The 19,740-nt window shown below is 53.4% G+C and overlaps 1 protein-coding gene across 1 annotated transcript; it reads left to right on the top strand.

Annotated features, from left to right (window-relative positions):
- Nucleotides 1-6,408: 6,408 nt before the first annotated feature.
- On the top strand, nucleotides 6,409-6,867 carry LOC100906389 (uncharacterized). The gene has a single exon (XM_003738800.1). The coding sequence runs from the start codon at nucleotides 6,409-6,411 to the stop codon at nucleotides 6,865-6,867; it is 459 nt and encodes a 152-aa protein (XP_003738848.1).
- The last annotated feature ends 12,873 nt before the right edge of the window (nucleotides 6,868-19,740 follow it).

The raw sequence follows: 19,740 nt of genomic DNA, 5'->3' as shown, positions 1-19,740 counted from the left end.
TTCTTGAACAGGGGTTAGAACCATGGAAGGTTTTCCTTCATGATTCGAACGAGTATCCCGTCCCCGATTATCAATGTGAGGTCCTTCGGAGCCTCTTCTTTTTCATTCGTATCCATCTGTGACTGGGCTTCGTCCGCACTTTCCGGATTTTTTTGTTTTTCTAGCTCCTTCATGAGCTCTTCAACTCGTTTGTTCAGCGCAAGGATTTTTCCCTGCGCTTCTTTCAGAGTTCTCTCTGATCTTCGCGAGCTTTCTACGTTGACCTGTAACTGGTCGATGTTTTGTTTGTAGAGAGTTTCTACCCTCTCTTTCGTTTTGGCTAGTGTGGCGAATCGAGTTCGCTGTCAAAGCGGTCTCGCTCTACGTACCCGCGGGCTCAAGAGATATGCTACAGATATAAAATAATGGAATAATGATTTATGAAAGTCAACGCAAATGATCATATGGAATGTTCATATAACTGTATGAGAGATCAATAAATGCCGCGGCTTCGAAAGGGATCGATGACGAGACACGTCGCACGGTGCACGTGCACGACGACACACACTTCAGGGTGTCCAATCGGGGCTTCAAGTCACATGCTTGAGCCCAGTCCGAGATTTGCGAATTAAGGACAGCAATCCTGTGAAAACGTCGTTGTCCCGGACGAAGGCTGCGGCCGTGAACTACTCCATTTATTGTGTTGGTTTCACATCGTCAGGACTTTGACAACGATAGATTCTCAACAGCTAGTTCCTCGCTTAGCGAGGTAACCTGGCTCTGGGCCATATTCACCTTATCTATTTGTGTTGCTGCTATAGCACATGGTATACACGGCACATTTTGCGCCATGAGTCTGTGGTAGCTGTCTTTACAGCCATCACAAACCTTGTTGTCGTTCCGAGACATGATTCTTCGAATGATATCGCTTCAAACTCTGACACAGGTACTATAGCACTTCACTTTCACTTTTGTTGAAAGTTTTATTTAGTTTTAGGGTTTTTTAACACCTTTTTTTGGAGTTTTTTCTTTACACCGGTCATAGCACGTGTTTGTGTTTTGCTGGCTAGCAGACGATCGGCGTCTCGGAGTGCGGCTTCGATAGTTCCGTTGTCCCAAGATGATACGCCAGGAACTTCAGAGCCACTAAAAGAGCGAGGGTTTTGTGCAATCCCCTCGATATCGGCCATCAAATGAGAAGTTCACCGGCATCTGCTATCCCACATTTCACCGACGAGCAGAGATATGAATTTCTCACAAACTGCTGGACTCCTAAGGAGAACTATGTCTTTCCGGAAGTTGTAGACGGTCAGCAAGCTCGGGCATTCGAGGTACACTACCTCAGGAAATGGCCCTGGTTGGCCTTTACTGAGCTCCATTGAGGCGGTGCCTTGTGCAAATTCTGTGTACTCTTCGCGAAAGGCGAAAGTTCCGGTCCTGGCCGACATTGGGTTCTGGACTCTCTGGTGGTCTCGCCATTGAATAAGTACAAGAAGGCCTTAGAAGCCTTCAGTAATCACGAGAAGACACGCTATCACATTGAAGCCGAACTTGACGGTCGAAATTTCATCGAGAGGTTCCGAGCAAGAGAATCGTTGGACGTTAGGAGCCTCGTAGACAGGGGTCGTCAACAGCAAATTGTCAAGAACAGATTGCGATTGATGCCGATCATAAAAACTATTCTCTTTTGCGGTAGACAAGGGCTCGCGCTGCGCGGGAAGACAGATGCAGAAATCGACGTATCCCCTGATGGCGAGAATGCTCAACAGAATGACGGGAATTTCCGGGGATTGTTGCGATTCCGAATGGATGCCGGTTACGAAACCCTCAGAGAGCATCTGATCGAATCAGGAAAGAATAGCGTCTACAACAGTCCCCGGATCCAGAATGAGGTCATAGACACCATCGGAGCCTTGCGGTGCACGTCAACCCGGCCACGGCGTCAGCCCGGCCACGCCGTCAACTCGGCCACGCCGTCAACCCGGCCACGGCGTCAACTCGGCCACGGCGTCAACTCGGGCGCGGCGTCAACTCGGCCGCGGCGTCAACTCGGGCGCGGCGTCAACTCGGCCGCGGCGTCAACTCGGCCGCGGCGTCAACTCGGCCGCGGCGTCAACTCGGCCACGGCGTCAACCCGGCCATCTGGGGGTGCACCTATGATGGAACTGTCCTTGAGCGAGAAGGAGGGGAGATTTCTCGTTGCGATTCAATGGGGCAAAGGAAAACGATTACTGACTCAGCTATCCCTGGATACGGATTAATAGAATGATGCGAGACGCAACCGTCGAAGCCTTCGAACTCATATCAACTTCGTACTCGTTCGAGAGGTTTTATTCCCTCCGCGCCAGCTTGCGACTATCACAATCGATAAAATTTTCAGCACTGCACATTTGCGGGTATTAAGTAGCAACAATCAATCCATTCGAGTCACGTAACCCTCGATCGATTTCATCAGGCTATATGTATTCCCATCTTTGGCTCCGCTACCCATCTTTTCCCATTTACTTAACATGTGAGCACTATCTCACGATCAATTCCCTAAGATCACATTACACAAATTAAAATCACAACGAAATCACGTTTTCACAAGGGAACGCTTTGTCGCGGTCACTATGGATTCATCTCGTAGGTATGAGCGATTCCGCGGAGGAATTCGATGAGCGTCTAAGAATCACGTCGATTCATTATCCTCAGGACGCGCTGATCGTTCTGGAGATACCGGTTCCGTTTTTCCGCAGCCGCGCATCCGGCGACGTAACGCTCAAGCTGGGCGTCCTTGTGCACCTGCGCTTTCCTTAAACCATCAATGAACTTCAACAGCCCAGGGTGGTCCGCTGCGAACTGACGCTGGAGACTCCGGTGAAACGCTCCCACAAAATTGTTCGTTCGAGAGTCATCATTGAGCGTACGTTCATGGACACTCCACATGTGGACTGGAAAAATGGCTTCCCGGCGTCCCATGGTTCCATCGGTCTTTATCTGCAGCCTCCCCATGTATGTGTCCTCAAAATAGTCGAGAAACGGCTGCAGCTCTTCCGGAAGCTCGTCCCTGAGGTCACGGAGGGCTTCTTCCAGGCGATTTGGTGGTAAGAATGCCATCGCGGAAATCATTCTCACTCTCAGCGCGAAGTCGGACTCGTTCCGATATCTTCTGGTGAGCCCGCACGATGCCACACGTTTTTTGAGATTCTGGACCAAATGGAAGAAGCAGCCATGTATCTCTGCGTTTGGGAAATAGGCCCCGAAAGCGTTCATGAGTGCTTTTTCGTAATCCATGGAAATCGCCTCCGGGCTCAGGTCCGGCCATCCGAGTGTGATCATATCCAACATCTTGAATGAATGGAATCGATTACTATGCGGCATACGATCGGATATCCCGTCGGGATCTCTCCGGCATGATACGTAACACAAGCTCTGCGATCTATTCTTCAATTTACCTGGCAGTATACGTCCTCGGTCTTGTTTGGGAGTAAAGCGAAGGCGATCGGCACGACGCAGCCTGGTCGCTCGGCTTAAGATCACAAACAACTGAGAGAATAGCGTGGGGGGCTAGACTGAACGTCCCGTCTACATACAACGTCCTCACTTGGCCGATCCACGAAACAGCGGACGCCCGACCAAAGATTAAGATTCGATTGGAATCATCAGAGCCACTGTCGCCGAGCAGAAAGTTCTCGAAGTTTCCCGGGGTGCTTTCGTAGCGGCGGTACTCCTCCGGGATGTCGATCGAAGTCAAGCTCGTGTAGTACAGGGATGGGATGCCAACTTTGTTCCGTGTCCTCTGTACGATTCTGGCCAGCGTCTTGTTGCTCTCCAGAGTTCCTTGAGCAGCTAATGAAGAACCGACCCGCACTTCGCTGATGATTCGCTGCGGCGTCTCCAGAGTGTCAGCGGCTCGTCGTTTCAGGGCGGTTTTCTTCTGTTGAACCTCCACCTGCGCGGCATCGGCGAAATCTGCGTGGTTCCCGCGCACGACAATCTCCCCAGTTGCGATGTTCCGGTGTAGGCGAGCACAGCATTTTTTCGTCGGATGAGTCTTGAACTGACATCGCCAAAATTCAGTGCACCGATCGCGGCTGAGCTGAGCGAACACATACGCGAAACCTTCATGGATGAGCTTTTCTCGTCCTCGTTGACTCTCGACGGACGCTGCCATCCTGGTGATCCTCAGTCGAAGATATTCTCCGAACCCCAGAAGGAAATAAATCACGCTCGAGGGTTCGCTCGGAGTCACTTCACCACCGCGTTCGGAGACGCAACACACAGCGTGCGCGTCAAACATGCTGTCCACTCGACACACGGTGGTGATGAGCACGTTAAGGACAACACGCAGTACCAGCGTCTCGGCTCTCGCCAACGTTGGAGTTGACAACATTTTTCGGAGGACAGCTTCGAGACGTTTCAGAAGTTTCACTGTGCAGAGTCGGATTGTCATCAGCTCACTCGCTCTGTGAGCAGAAGATGGTCTGACCCCGCTCGTTCATCACGCAATCATGGGAATGATATAGTTCCACGGCATGATTGCGAACCAGCAATCGCGTCGTGCTCTTCGAGGGTTTCCCCAGTATGCTGACTTCTCCGCGGATCGCTCGAGTCGCGGTCCACGACGGCTTGGCCTCGGCGAAAGCTCGGCCACCACGAAGACCCGGTCGGAGCAACAACTCGGCCACCAGGACTGCTTGACAGCAGACCACTTCCTCATTCACAGGCGGTTTGAGGAGCTTCGGTCCTCACTAGTCCGGAGGAACGTGTTTCGGGCCGCGGCTGGTCCACTTTGCGACGTGAACATCTTCCCCGAACGTCGGAAGCGGCATAAAGTTCTGTTGCCCACCGATACGAAACCTCTAGCAAAAATTAACACGAAGCCGAGTTACCCACCGTCCACCACTGTTTACTTCACGTGATTGGCTGCGGGAGCAATCGTGCTCAAGCATGCTTGAATACTCGACTGGGCTTGCTCGAGCGAGATCGGAGAAAACGGATGTCGCGCTAGTCGAGCCAGTCGCTCCAAACGCAGAAATATGAGGAGCCGATCGAATTCCCTCGGATATCATTTCGAGCAGCGAACTCCGAAGTCGAGAATTGAACCGCTCATCCACCAAGATTCACCGATCCATCGAACTTTGGAAAATTTTGTTTGAGTCGGATCTCCGTGTAGGGGCAGTCGAATGAGACGCTCAACTCATGCCCCCGAGATGTTAAGGACTCTATAGGATGTCCGTTCCTGACTGATTTTATATTAGTGTTAGTTTTGCGGTCCTCTCATTTTATGTGCAATTTAATTCTATCGAGACTGTGTTCTCTCTCTCTTTCTCTCATTCTAGGTGCAATTCTATTCCATCAAGACGTTTTTCTCGACCCCCTTGAATCGCAACGAGAAATCTCCCCTCCTTCTCGCCCAAAGACAGTTCCATCATAGGTGCACCCCCAGATGGCCGGGTTGACGCCGTGGCCGGGTCGACGGCGTGGCCGGGTTGACGGCGTGGCCGGGTTGACGCGCTCCGCAGTAAGATCGATCAGTTGACACTTTGCCTCCGTTACGTGTCCTCAGTCAATGGTCAGCGGGCTTGACGGGAAAATTTCCTCTCGTTCTCTGCTGTCACAGACAAACCTGGCGCCGGTCTGGCCGCTTCCATCACTCGAGTTCTACATGGAGAAGGAATTATCGTTGCCAACATGAGGGGCCAAGGATAAGATGGCTGTAGCTCAATGAGCGGTACATACATACAAAGGTGTGCAAACGGAGATAAAAAAAATCGTGCCTCAGGCCCTGTATTTCCACTGCGCCAGCCATTGTCTGAACCTGGCATTGGTTCACTCGGTGGACAACTCGAGAATCAGATTGACGGTGGGCACGATAGCGAGCACCTGCACTTTCATAAGCGCTTCGTCGATTCGAGCACGCCGATTGACGCCTCTTTGTGCCACACGTTGGGTGGAAAGCCATGAGGCATATATAAATTTCAAAGAACTCTTGAATCCCATCGTGGCCACCTTGGAGAAGATCGCGAGCCAAAAGGGAGACGCAGCAGTCCGCGAGTTAACGAGTTACTGAGCGCAATCTGCAAATGCGGATTCATAATTTCGCTCTTCGTCGTGGAACGCTTTTCAGCCCTTTTCCTCCCGCTGTCCCTCCAGTCGCAATCAAGAAGCTTGGATATATTCGGTGCACGGAGCGCGATCGATAGCGTCGCGACTGTGCTGAACTCGTCGAGGAGCGACGCCGAATCGGATTTTGGAAGGACTTTCGAAGAAGCTTCAGCAGTATGCTCTCACCTTGAAATCGATGTCCGCCTGCCACGGCGTTGTAATCGCCAGACACACAGAGGCAACCATTCGACAGACAGCATCGAGCAGTACTTTCGAGTCAGCATTTACCTACCCTATGCCGACCGACTGCTTGAGGAATTCGCCTCACTTTTCAGAGACATGCGAGGGGAAGCACTCGAAACTCAGGTGTTGCTTCCGCCATTCGTCGAAAAAAGCTCTTTCGATGATCTAGCGGGCGTCCTCTCATTTTACGAAGCTGATCTCGAATGCAGCACCTGCGTTGTGCATGAGGAATATCGTCGGTGGAATGCCAAATGGACAGAGGTACCCGAAGCGGCAAGACCGGCTATTGACACGCTGAACCAGATTTGTCCGATAATTTTCCCCAAAATGGCGACCCTCCTGCAGATTTCCGCGGTTCTACCCGTAACGACATCTTCCGTGGAACGAACTTTCAGTGTTCTGCGCTTGCTAAAAACGTATCAGAGGTCGACGATGAACGAAGAAAGATTGAACGGGTTGACCTTGATGCGTATTCCTCCGCAAGTTTGTGTAAGTCCCGATGAAATACTCGACGCTCTCGCGTTGAAACCGAGGAGACTCGACTTGGTTCTTTGAAGAGTCTTATGAGGTTTTCGCAATTGGTACGACGCGAAGACAAGAAACTACTTAGATAAAGAAACATTCCTGAGCTCGTACATGTTTGTTCTCGATGAAAGCGAGGCAATCCGATGAATGCAATGAGTGAGGCTCCTCGATGTGTATGTATGTCTATCTATCTATCTATCTATCTATCTATCTATCTATCTATCTAACGCCTCGAAGAATATTCATCTTATGAATTCTGCTGTGGAGGCCTTCGCCACACGCTATGGTGCTGCACCACCGGAGGAAGACCGCCATCGACAGTCCGAGTGGGCCGGAATCGCCAACGAGCACACACTGTCTAGTCTATGCTCTCGCTTCGCGTCCTCGGAGACGGATGCCATAAGACTCTCTCATGCGTCGCTTCCCGAGACCGGCTGGTGGCTACAGGCCCTACCATCAAAGAACGTCGGCACCCTCTTAACCGACAAGGAGTTCATCCTGGCCGCCGGCCTCCGGCTCGGGCTCCCTCTGGTCCCGCAAGACTCATGCCCGTGCGGGGCGACTGTCGATCGCACCGGCTTGCATCGTCTCAGCTGCAGGGCGCTGGCGTCTGGTCGACTGGCCCGACATGGAGCCATAAATGACCTGTTGTCGCGAGCGCTATGCCAGGCGGGAATCCCCAACTCAAAGGAACCGCGAAACTTGTCGCCGAACGACCAGCTTCGTCCCGACGGAGTCACGCATGAGCCATGGTCCCGCGGCCAACGGCTAATCTGGGACGTCACGATTCGTGACGCTTTCGCGCCATGCTATAGTCGGATCTCCCGCCAAGCTAAAGCTGTGGTGGAACGAGGGGAGTTGGACAAGAAGACCAAGTACGCATCGCTGCTTGGCGAGTACTGCCTGGTTCCCTTTGTCATCGACACTTCAGGGGTGTGGGGTGAAGATGCCCTAAGGCTTGTAAAGACAATCGGACAGCGAATCGCGGCGAAGACCGAAGACAACCGGGCCGCGGCGTATATTCGTCAACGCATAGCAGTTGAGGTACAGCGTGGAAACGCGAGAATGATCTCAGGGGGTATGGCCCCATGCAACGCCCTCAGGGAAATCAATTCCCTGAGTGGCTAACCAACATTGTAAACTTCATTTAAACGAATCAAGTCTCTGAATAAATGGAATGTTATCTATCTATCTATCTATCTATCGGAAGACGGCGCCAGCGTGGGAAAGGTTTCAGCCCCCCCCCCGAAAAAAAGCCCGCGTACGCCCCTGTCGTCTTCCTCAAACGTATCGTCGGATGAGATCGCATCTTCCTCGTCTTCGCTGTTCACCCTGTAGTATCTGAGCTGTGAACAATGCGCCGTACATGTGTTCTTTTCGTCACTTAGCTGGACTAGCCTATAGGTATCCCTTGGGAGAATTTCGGTTACTATCATCGGTCCTCTAAACTTAGCCTCACGTTCGGTTTGTTCAATGGTGTGGACGGGTAATCGACTCACGGCAACGATATCTCCTATCGCTAGCCTGACGATATGAGGCCTGCGTTTCTGATCGTAATAATACACATATCAACTCTGAGCCTTCTTGAGATTTTCGACGATCTCCTCCTGCGCCTCTGCTGCAGGAGTCCATACCCTATCCTGAACCTCTTCGACCAATTGGGAATGATTATCGAGCCTGGGAGTACATCCATGTAATACCTCAAATGGAGATTTGCCCGTACTCCTAGATGCTACCGAATTTAGTATCATCTGAGCTCGCGGTACATGCTTCGCCCAATCTCGTCGATCCGGGTCTTCGCATAATGATCGCAACAATCGCGATACTCCCTTATTGATCCGCTCTACCTGACCAGTGCTCTGCGGATGCTGCGTGCTAATCAGCCCATGCCTAACCCTATTTGCCGCGAGAAATTCCTCGAATGACTTAGCCGTATACGCCGATCCTCTATCAGAAACCAATCTCGTTGGCCTCCCATGAGTCATGAATGCCGTCTCCAAAAAGATAACGCCTGCAGCCGAAGTAGTCGGTACTGCCTGAAGCATTACGAATTTCGTCAATCCGTCGACCATGACAATAAGATGCTCGTTGCCTGCGGATTTCGGCAACGGACCGATGTGATCTATGAAGACCTTCTGAGACGGTCGTCGCTCAGGCCTGATCACCTGAAACGTGCCCTCCTTAGAGCCTGATTGTGCCTTATTGGAGATGCAATGAATGCATGCCTTCAAATGGTACGCCGTATATTCCCGCATCTTCGGGCACCAGTACGTTCCCCTAATCAATTCCATCGTTTTATCGACTCCGAAATGGCCTGCCTTATCGTGAGCCATAATCGATATGTACTTCCTCAAAGCCTTAGGTACCACGAATAATCGCTCGCCCTGAAGTACCCTACATATACAGTACACCATTGCGAACCGAGAAGCCTTCTACTAAATTATTTTCTCGGCGATCTCTATCCGCCTTCGGTCTTTCCAAGATCTGAATCTGCTCGCAAATAACGGGATCTATCGCCTGCATCATCTGATACTCGTTGACCTCTTTCAGAATCTTGAAAATTGACTTCTCGACTGAGTCTGTTGGGAGTGTCCCTTCCTCTAAGTATTTTCCTTCTTCAAATGGGTCACGACTGAGAGCGGCAGCATGGCCCATCGCCTCGCCTGCTCGGTGCCGTACCTTGAGGTTGCATTCCGAAATCCGATTCAACCATCGATTGAGCTGCGGTGTGCCTGTCTTCGATTGCAAAGCTGCGAACGCGCTGCGATCTGAAACTACCACGAATTCCTGACCGAAAAGGTAGTGCCGCAGTCTCTCCAGACTCCACACGACTGCCAATTGCTCTAATTTCGTCGAATGATAGTTCTTCTCCGAACCCGATGATTTACGACTAATCGCGTATACCAACTTCCATCCCCCACCAGCCTCTCGTATGAGCAATGCCTCGAGGCCTACTGTACTGGCATCGGTGTGCAACTGGGTTGGCCTATCTGGAATGAACCTATCCAGAACTGTGCCTGATACTAATGCTTTCTTCAGCCCCTGGAATGCCTGATCGCAATCCTCGCCCCATTCGAATTTCGCTCCCTTCTTCAGCAAGGGACTCGTCGTCGATGGATTCGATATGTTGCCATAATTCCGAACGAAACGCCGGAAAAATGGTGTCAATCCAAGAAACCGCCTGACCTCGTGAAAATCTTTCGGTGTCGAGAAATTCTCAACTGCCGCTAACTTCCTAGTTCCCGGTTGGATCCCATCCTTAGAATCTTAAAGCCTAAGAACTGGACTGATTTCATGAAGATCCTACACATCGATAGCCTGATCGTTAGGCCTATCGATATATAACCTAACCTTTCTTTTTGATCTGGTCGTAACCGAGCTCTTTCTTTTATTGTAAATCGTCCACCTACAACCTATCTAAGCTTACAGCCTGTCTAGGTCCCGCCCCAATGGGCACCATGGGACTTACAAAATATTCGGGTTCCCTTCCCGGCCATCATCCAAGATATTCCTTCGGGAAGGGCCCAGCTACCCACACACTCCACCTTTCTACTTGGCCTTGGTCTTCGCCCGAAGGCAGTCTTTTCTCCCGTCGCCCCTCGAGGGTTTCCTTCCCTTCACTTCGCCCTCCACAATCATCGTCCCACTGAGAGGGTCTCATCCCTCCCAGTGGGGAGATCTCCTCCTTGGTGCCCACTGAAGGTATCTCAACTGCCCCAGTGGGGCCCATGGGGCCACACCTCCCCCTGGCCCAGTATAGCCCATCCACTTTCTGCATCTTCTCTACGTACTCGTACCTCTGCTAAACCGCGAGGCGGTGCGACGTCATCCAATCGGCCACGGCTTTCATCGCCTCGTTGGCCCCGTCGACCAGGCCAGACTCCTTCTTCGCCTTCACCATTATCGCCAGATCGTCCGCGTACGCAAGCGTCTCGACCCCCTCGGGCATTCCAATCTTCAGCACTCCGTCGCGTGCGACGTTTCACAGCGTCGGCCCCAGGATGGAGCCCAGTGGTACTCCCGCCGTCATCTCGAACTTCTCCCCTCCGGATGTGACGATCTCTCTTCCGCTCAGATAGCTTCCGATGATCCTCCGTAAGTACCGCGAGACACCCTTCTCCTTCAGAGCGTTCATGACCACCTCCCAAGGCATCGAGTTGAATGCGTTGCGCACGTCCAACAGCATCAGTAGACACAGTCTACCTGCCTTATCGTCAGACAACCAGATTTATATGTTCGCCTATTCAAGTCGCTGGTACTTTCGCGGTTCCTGTATTGTGCCCCTGTATGGAAGCCCTCCCTCGTTCATCTTCGTAAATTAATCGATGGGGTCCAGAACTATTTCCGAAGGCGGTTATCTCTTCGCTGCTCGTATCACGACTGGAACCCCCCTCCATGTCTGAGGTTCTCGATAAGTATGATCTCCGCGTCCTCCGACAGCTCTATGTAGCCGATTTGCTGGATCTGTTCTTTGACATCAGGCTCAATACGCGTAGAAGTGGTTGTACTGTCATGCCTAAATTCGTCTCCAGAACTGAACGTGTAAACAACCTCTTCGCATGGAGGATATCCAAGTTAGCACATTCCCAGGGCCCCCCGAATATCTTGTTATTACACGCCATTAGGAACCAGGGGCTGTGATATTTTCTATTTGTTTTCGGATACTGCATGTACCCTCCCCCTTTACAATAAAGGAGCTATTCAATTCAATTCAATTCAGTCTCCGGGATCTCCATGTCTTCTTTCTCTCTTCTTCCGCTCGATAGATCACTCCTTGGACAGCGTCGAGTGTGGATCGTCCAGCTCGGAATCCGTATTGGGTCTTAGCGAGGGCGTCCCTCGTGTCCAGCTCATCCGTGAGTCTCCTATTGAGGAGCGTCTGAAAGGCTTTCCCCGAGGTATCGAGGAGACAGAGCGGCCTGTATGAGGAGAGGTTTTCCGGCGGTTCGCCTGGCTTCGGCAAGAGTACCAGCCTGGCAAGCTTCCACCGCTCCGGGAACTCTCCCTCTCTCAGAAGCCTGTTCGCCAGCCCAGCGAACGCCTCCGGCTGCTCCTTGAGGTAGGCCCTCACCACCTCCGGGGGGACACCATCAACCCCCGGGGCTTTCCCTACCGAGATCCTGTCTGCCGCCTGCTTCACCTCCTCTGCATCCACCGGCTCGAATCCGAAGTCTTCGCCATCTTCATACACCCAGTCCTGGGCCGGCCGTTCAGGGAAGAGTTTCTTGGCGACTTCCCGTACTAGGTCCGGTGGCATTTCTAACCTAACCTAACCTTAACCTTTTTTTTTTTATGGGGTCTGGGAATAAAAATGCGTAATGCAGACCGAGCCGCAGCCCCTTCGGTACTGTGGGAGTCGCAAACCCACTGAAAACCCAGAGTCTCCCCAACCTCCACTATTCGGGTGAAGGTCCGCCACCCATGGCCGGAACTGCTGAGGCATTACTTCGTCACCATGGAAGCGCGAGTCTAGCTCTGACTCCTTACAACTACTCTACCCCGACCACCCTCGTGTTGTCCGTCCCGCGCGCAGAAATCGTTGTTCTCCGTGTGTCCTCTGTCGTGTGTCGTGTCACGCGTGCTGGGTGCCCGGGGCATTCACGCCTCTGCCGCCCCTGCCTAAGTGGACCGTCGACCCATCATCCACGTCATGCCCAGCCTTCTCCCTTTCCCTCCCGCCCGCTTCCGATGGGTGTGCTCGACGTCTTGGCGCAAGAGCATCCCTTTCTAGCCGGAGAGTCCCTCCGCGATCCATTGCTCTCCGCCTTTCCTCTCATCCGACTTTCTCATGCAACGGCATCGAAGAACATCGTCATTGACGAAAACTGTTCCTCCCCCCGCATGCCCCATTCCCAGATTCATGCAACTGTAGTCCCCTCGACATTCCCCCTGGACGCTTCCCTCACCTCCGCGAGCGCAGGACAATGTAGCACAGTGTGCTCAACATTATCTGCGTGGCCAGTGCTACAGAGGACGCATACGTCGGACTGCGCCTTACCAATTTTGACCATATAGGTCTGTTACTGTCCGTGTCCAGTGACAACCTGCGTAGCCCCGTAGCCCAACTCCCCGAAACGACATGTAACCCAAGCCCCTACATGCTTAATCAAGCCCCTCGTCCACTCTCCCCTCGTATCTGCTCCCCCCTCCGCCTCTCCCTCCCGCTCCCATTCGCACTGCCATTTTTGAAGCGTGTGATCCCTCGCCCGCTCCCTGCCCAAGTCCGGATTCTCCCTCATGCTTATCCTCTCCATAACCAGCAGGTCCCAGGGAATCATACGGGCTACAACCAGCAAGGCAGGGGTAGATACAGTGCGGTACGCCCTGCTCACCCTTATAGCCACGACGCGTTGCGCACTCCGCAATCTCTCCCGGTTTCGCCGATGCCTCAAGGCAATCGGCCCCCATACCGAGGCACCATAGAGTACCTGGCTCTCGGCCACTGTCGCAAGCAGTCGTCTCCTCGCCCCAGACGCCCCCCCTACCCTTGGCATGAGCATCACAAGTTTCCTTGCTGTCTCGCGCGCCTTTTTCCCTGCATACAGAATATGCTCGTTCCCCGTAAGCCCCCTATCGAGGTACACCCCCAAATACCTGACTTTCGAGCAAAATTCCACGGGGCGACCGTATACGCAAGTCGAGCCCTCTGTTCCTTTACCTGCCGGTCAAAAAGATTGCCTCCGTCTTCTGTGGGGCCAACTCAAGGGAGTTGCTGCACATCCACTGCCGAATGCCTTCCAATGCCCGGTTTCGCTTCCGCCCTAGAGTTCCCTTGTCCTTGTCCCTCCCCAAAATGGCCAGATCATCCGCGTATGCAATCAGCTCCACCCCCGCAGGCAGATCCAAGCGCAGGACACCGTCATAGGCAAGGTTCAACAGCGTGGGGCCAAGGACAGAGCCCTGAGGGACCCCTGCCGTTACCGCCCGCCCTCCAGCGTCAAAGCACAAAGACCGTCTTTTGATGTAGGATGCCATCATCCTTCTCAGGCCCACAGATACCCCCTTCCCCTCCAGTGCCCGCATGATGACGCCCCAGTAGACCGAGTTGAAGGCATTTTTTACGTCCAACACGACGAGCGCAACAAAGCACCGCGTCTTCGGGGTCTCACTTCGCTCATGCGTTGCCACCTGGATGATGCGCTCGATAGCGCCCAGCGTCGATCTGCCCCCCCCTGAAGCCATACTGTCTCTCCGATATCAACCCCTTCTCCTCAATTTCTCCCTGAAGCCTAGTATTTATGATGCTCTCAACCAGCTTCCCCATAGTGTCCAAAAGGCACAGGGGCCGCGCCCCCCCTCCCCTGACTTCGGGATCAGCCTAAGGTCCGCACCTTTCTACCTTTCGGGGAAACGGCCCTCCTCGAATATCCGCTCCACGAAATCCTTAACCACGCCTGGCCACCTCTTGGCGAAAATTCTGACTACCTCCGAGGGTATGCCGTCCGGCCCCCGCGCCTTGCCAGTAGCCAGCTTGACGGCCGCCCCCCTGACCTCCTCCTTCGTCACCCGCATGGATCCTGAAAATCCCAAGTCTCCCGCGCCCGTGCCCCGTGTGTTGGGAACAGCTTGTTCACCAACTCCATACGTAGGTCCGCTGGCATCAACAGGCCCCTCCTCCCAATCTTCTTCATTATAATCTTATACGGCCGCCCCCAGACGTCCCTCTCGACCGCTTCCTGCAGCTCTCGCATTGCACTCCGCCTACTCCGACTAATGGCGCGTTTCAGCTCCACGCGAGCCTTACGATACTGTTCTCCCATCTCTCTGAGTCTTTCCTGCCCCTCCTGCCCCCTATCCGCCCGATTAACCCATCCTCTCAGCCTGGTTCCCGCCCTCCTAATCCGTATGCAGCGCCTGCGGCATTCCGCAATCTCCTGGTTCCACCAGTAGTTGAGCTGCCTACTCCCACTGCATGCTGTCTTCGGTGGTCCAGCCCTGGCACACGCCACCTCCAAGATACCCATGATTTTATCTCATCCCCCGTCCAGGCAGAACTCGTCTGCGTTGCGTGTCGATGACTTCCCTCAAAACCCCCATGTCCATCTTCCGGACCTGGTATCTAGGTCTGCCAGAGTCCCGCTGTATTCCACTGCCCATCATCTGAACGCCCTTCCAGCAATCGCCTTGTTCGGCTCCGAGAGCAGACTAGGCCTTGCGCGGTTTTTCACCGCGGTCGGGAAATCGCGGTTAACCGCAAAATTTTCGCGGTTATTAACCGCAGGATAACCGCACCCTCTGCGGTTTTTTTGCGGTGAACAACCGCATTTTGTCCAGTATAATTTGTTGGCTTAACACCTTCAATTCGGCCTTTTCTGAGAATGCAGAGTCTCCCTGCCGGGCAGGGGAGAGAGCCAACTCATGTCAGTGGAAAACCAGAACACAGCAAGCATCGTATGACCGATACGCCTATCGATGATCAGGCTTGGCTCCGATTCGGAGTATTCGCGCTCTCGTCCGGCTTTCGTTGATCGAAGCACCGAGTGGAGAGCGTTTGAATCCACAACGCTCGAGAAAATTCTTCCAACTTCTCACCGGATGATCTATTCCTACTGCTTTGGTCTCATCGAATCGATTTTCAGTGAGACGGTAGTCGAACTTGCCGCTGGCGAACGCCAACGGACGAGAACAAAAAATTCTGTGAATATGCGGTTATTAACCGCTAAGTGACTGTAACCGCGGTTTTCTCATCCGCGGTCAACCGCAACCGCAATTTTTTCAAAAAGCGGTTTTTCGCAAGGCCTAGAGCAGACACAGTCCCACTCGATTCTCCTCCGCTACCCTTGCCAGCATGTCATGCGCATGCCGGCTCCTATTGAGGTTGATCTGCAGTATTCTAAATTCCATCATTGCGATTTAGACCCCCTTCTCCCCTGATTCCTCTGCTGACCCAGACTCCCGTGCCCACCCTGGTTTTCCTGACTCCCCTCCCCCGCCCTGGCAGCCACCCGAACTGGGTGCAGTCCCGAACAAGGTGGTCGTCGCCACCGCAGCGATGGAACACCTTGTCGGATTCTTCCGTCTGCTTGCATTCCATCGCCCGGTGCCCTGACTTATTGCGCTTGTAACACCGGGGAACCCTGAGCCACTCGTCGACTCTGCAAACTCGAGCGCCGAGTCTAACGGTTTCCTGCTTGAGGAGCGTACTTGCCGCGGGTATCGGGACTGTCGCTTACGACATCCAGACTTTGGCTCTAACGAGCCTAGGCTCGGTAACCGTGCAGGTGAACTGAGGCAGCGCCCTAAGGTGCTGCCGCAACAGCCTCGCTGCTTCCTCTCCCGTCAGAAACGGGTCAATCCCCCAAAGGGCAACCGTTCTGTCCGCCGTGGCGTCCCGGCAGTCCACAAGGAGTTTAGTCTTCTCCTGCAGATCCGCTGCCAAGTCCCTCCCCGCCCCACTCTTCTTACTCTCCACCCTTATGATTAGGTCCCCTTCCTTACCCATTATCGGCGCCCCCCTGAGCTTTACCCCATTTACCTCCGGCTTCCAATGTCCCCGAACGGCTTTCACTACGTCGGAGAACGTCTGCCCCTCCCCTACTTTCACCCTGAGCGTGCTTCTGCTATCCTGCGCGGTCTTCCCGCTCTTCGCTTTTTTTCCCTTCCCATCCCTTGTGCAGACACCCAGGCGGAGAGGCGCATCCCTCTTGAGGGTTCGGCACGTCAACACGAGAGCCCGCAGAAACTCCGGACCTCTTCCCTCCTCCGTGAGGTGGATAAGAGGTCTCCCCTCGCCCTCCCCGTCTTGCTCGCTCCCACCCTCGAACCTCTCTCCCATCTTCTCCATCACCCTATCCAGCATACCCATAACGGCCACATCCTCCGGGCCGTTCTCGCCCAAAATCCCCACTATCAGATGCCTGACCCCGCGATCTCGGACCTGCTCGCCGTCATCGACCACCTCCATTGCATCACTGCTCCGGCAGATGGCGATTTGGCCAGGCTCCAGGGCTTTAACCCCAACCACCGAGGGGAACTGTACAGAGATCCTATCCAGCAGGCGCTGGTCAGACTCGGAGTCCCTGGTCACCAGGGCAACCCGCACCGGCCTGGGCTTAGCAAAGTCCGCGCTCGTTCTACACACCCTCTCGAGAGCCCCCTCCGGCCATTCCCTCCCGATCAACTCGAATTTCCGGGCGACAGTCACGTCCCCGCAGAATTCCCCCCTCAGCTCCTCCAGTGCCCTCCTCTCCCTCTCGCGCCCATCCTCCGTCAACTCCCCACACCTGCTGCAAATGAGGTTCGCCTCCTGCGTCGACCTTAGTTCCGGGACCATTTCCGGCCGGTTCGTGCTCTGGGACTGAGCCATACTAGCTACTCTGGCCTCAAAGCCCTCGAGGACGTTGGTCAGCATCGGCGGCACCACATTGCTCAGATCCTTGAGCTGCTTCAAGGTATTCTGAGGCTTACAGAACTGCACCAGCCTCTCAGCATACTTCTTGAGGAGTCTCACGTTGTTCCGTAGGGTGACCTCCTCTTTCGCTGTCCACTCAGCCCTGTCTGCCCCCACTCTCTCAGACTGCCCCTCTTTTTCCCCAGTTGCCGCCTTTTTCTCCCGCCCCCCTTCCATTCGCGGGCTCCGGCTTTCCGGGGCTGCCCTCTTCACTGCCTTAGGGAGCGGCTCCGCCTTTCCAGCGTCGCCGGTGGCCCTTCCCGGTCCACCTCGATCGGGACCTCCCCACCCCCCGTCGCAGCCGCTGTCCCCGGGCTGTTGTCTCATCACGACCTTTCCCCCTCTTGTACATGGAGCTAGCCAATCACGGCACCCGTCGGTGCCCCTCGGCATTCCCCCCTCCCCTCGGGCTCACCGTCCGACTTCGGTATCAGCGTCGCCGGCGCTCAACTCCGGGGTAGACCCCCGTCGCCGTTGCGACATGCTTCCCCTCCAAAGCCCGGCACGAGACTGGAGTAAGTTATAGAAACCTTCCTCCCGTCCTCCCGAATCCACCGATGTAATTAGTTCCGACCTACCTAGGCCTGCGACCTACCTATTCGATGCGGCGGAGTGTCGCCGCATCGAAATTCCTGCCAGATCTACAAAACATCACTCAAAAATCTTCTACTTACCGACGGTTCGACCCCAATTTTTGGTCAGCACACCAAAATGTTCCTCTCGGAGCAGCCTACCGTCCTAGGCACTTCACTAACCTGTAAACACCGTGGAAACCGGAGCTCGAAGGAATCGACCGTACTCCCCCGTGGTTGGAAGCTGACTAACCTAACCTAACTATATATGCCTACAATATCCCTCCTATCTGCCTGAGGTGTTCGTCCACTTTATCCGACCCAGTGATCATGTCATCGAGAAATGGGAAGGTTTGATTTCCTCCGACCATGACCTTAACTCTGACCATAACCTCTTGGAATTTCGCCGGTGCATTGCAGAGACCCATCATCAATACGCTCGGCTCGGAATGACCCTCTGACGTAATGAATGCCGCTTTCTCAGCCGCCTTCTCCCCCATGAGAATTTGAAAATAACCCCGTGCCAGATCGAATGTGGAGTACGAACTCCTTCCTCCAACCCGATCGAGAATATCGTCAATCAACGGCAACGGAGAATTCTGTTTTACTGTCTGCGAGTTTAACCTGCGATAATCTATGACCATGCGCCAGCCTCCGTCAGCCTTCTTGACCAACAGCACTGGACTAGCATAAGCCGACTGCGAGTGCCTAATCATTCCAGCCTCCTGCATCTGCTGCAGTATCTCGCCTAGCGCTTCCTTTTCTACTGCCGAAAGCCTATATGGTTTCGCCCTGACGGGCTGACTATCCTCAATCTCTTCGATCTCGAATTCCGCTAAATTCGTTCGTCCTAATTCCATCATGGATGTCGCTACTAGGCATTGCAAATAACCGCAATTCAGAAAAACCGCGGTTTCGATTAACCGGAGCCGAAAAACCGCTAACCGCGATTATAATCGCAAATAACCGCGATCGCTCCAGCGAGTGATCTGAGGCGAGATCAGCATGTGAACATGGATCTATTTCTATTGTAGCTTATTTGGAGCTTTCGGGGGGAAAGGGAGATGACGAGCTCACTCAGAGAATGGAATCTCCCGCTTGTGTGATTAATGAATCAAGAGTTGGAAGGATCATGGAGTCCAACGAATTTCAGAGAAGATGTACTCTCTAAGACAATGATCAAGCCGGGAGCGTGCTGTGCGCCGAGATCGAAGATGATATTCCTCGAGCTATTCTAGGAGCTGAGCCAATTGTCGGAAAACTCTTCCGGAAATCATATTATATTCGTTCTCCTATTCGGTAATAGGCTGGAGAATGATTTTCGAGCCGTTTTGCGAGAGCTATGACTGATCCTCACGCCTTTTGACGTCTGGATTGGCAGGCCTCGATTTGCGATTATTAATCGAAATATACATGCGATTGATCGCGATTTTTACCGCGATTTCGAGCGGTTAATCGCGATTTTTAACCGCGGTTGGAAACCGCTGCAATGCCTAGTCGCTACTACTTCTCGATACTCGTTCGGCAACGTTGGAAGTTTCGATCGATTTGCCTATGGGACCTCCTGTTGCACACACAATGGAAAGAGTCTGATTTAGTCGACTTAATAGACCTAGTCACTGGGGCAACTGTCAAGATTTTGACTCCTGGAGTGCGAGGCCTTGCCGATGGCAGGGAACGGTTAGTTCCTTCTTGGTCCTTGCCTCCACGTGAAGTGATTGTCTCGCGTGCCGCCGTCGGCACGGCCGCTCGATCCTCTGAAGGAGAGACCTCGCGACTACACCTGACTGACGTCACGGCGTCTTCCAATCTCGACTGCCCCCCAGCTCAATTGGTCACGATCTTTATTGAATACAAGTATTATCTCCACGGATTTCTCAGAACTGTCATTGATCTATAAGTATGGGAGTATCACTTCCGAATAACTTCGCTCTCTTAGAG

This window comes from Galendromus occidentalis, unplaced genomic scaffold (genome assembly GCF_000255335.2).
Source record: "Galendromus occidentalis unplaced genomic scaffold, Mocc_1.1 scf7180000076325, whole genome shotgun sequence".
NCBI lineage: Eukaryota > Metazoa > Arthropoda > Arachnida > Mesostigmata > Phytoseiidae > Galendromus > Galendromus occidentalis.
The sequence above is the reverse complement of the archived record's forward strand: the minus strand, read 5'-3'. Positions and strand labels throughout refer to the sequence as shown.

What these genes read in the sequence shown, in the direction of transcription:
- LOC100906389 (XM_003738800.1), top strand. Translation starts at nt 6,409, where the DNA reads ATGCGAGGGGAAGCACTCGAAACTCAGGTGTTGCTTCCGCCATTCGTC.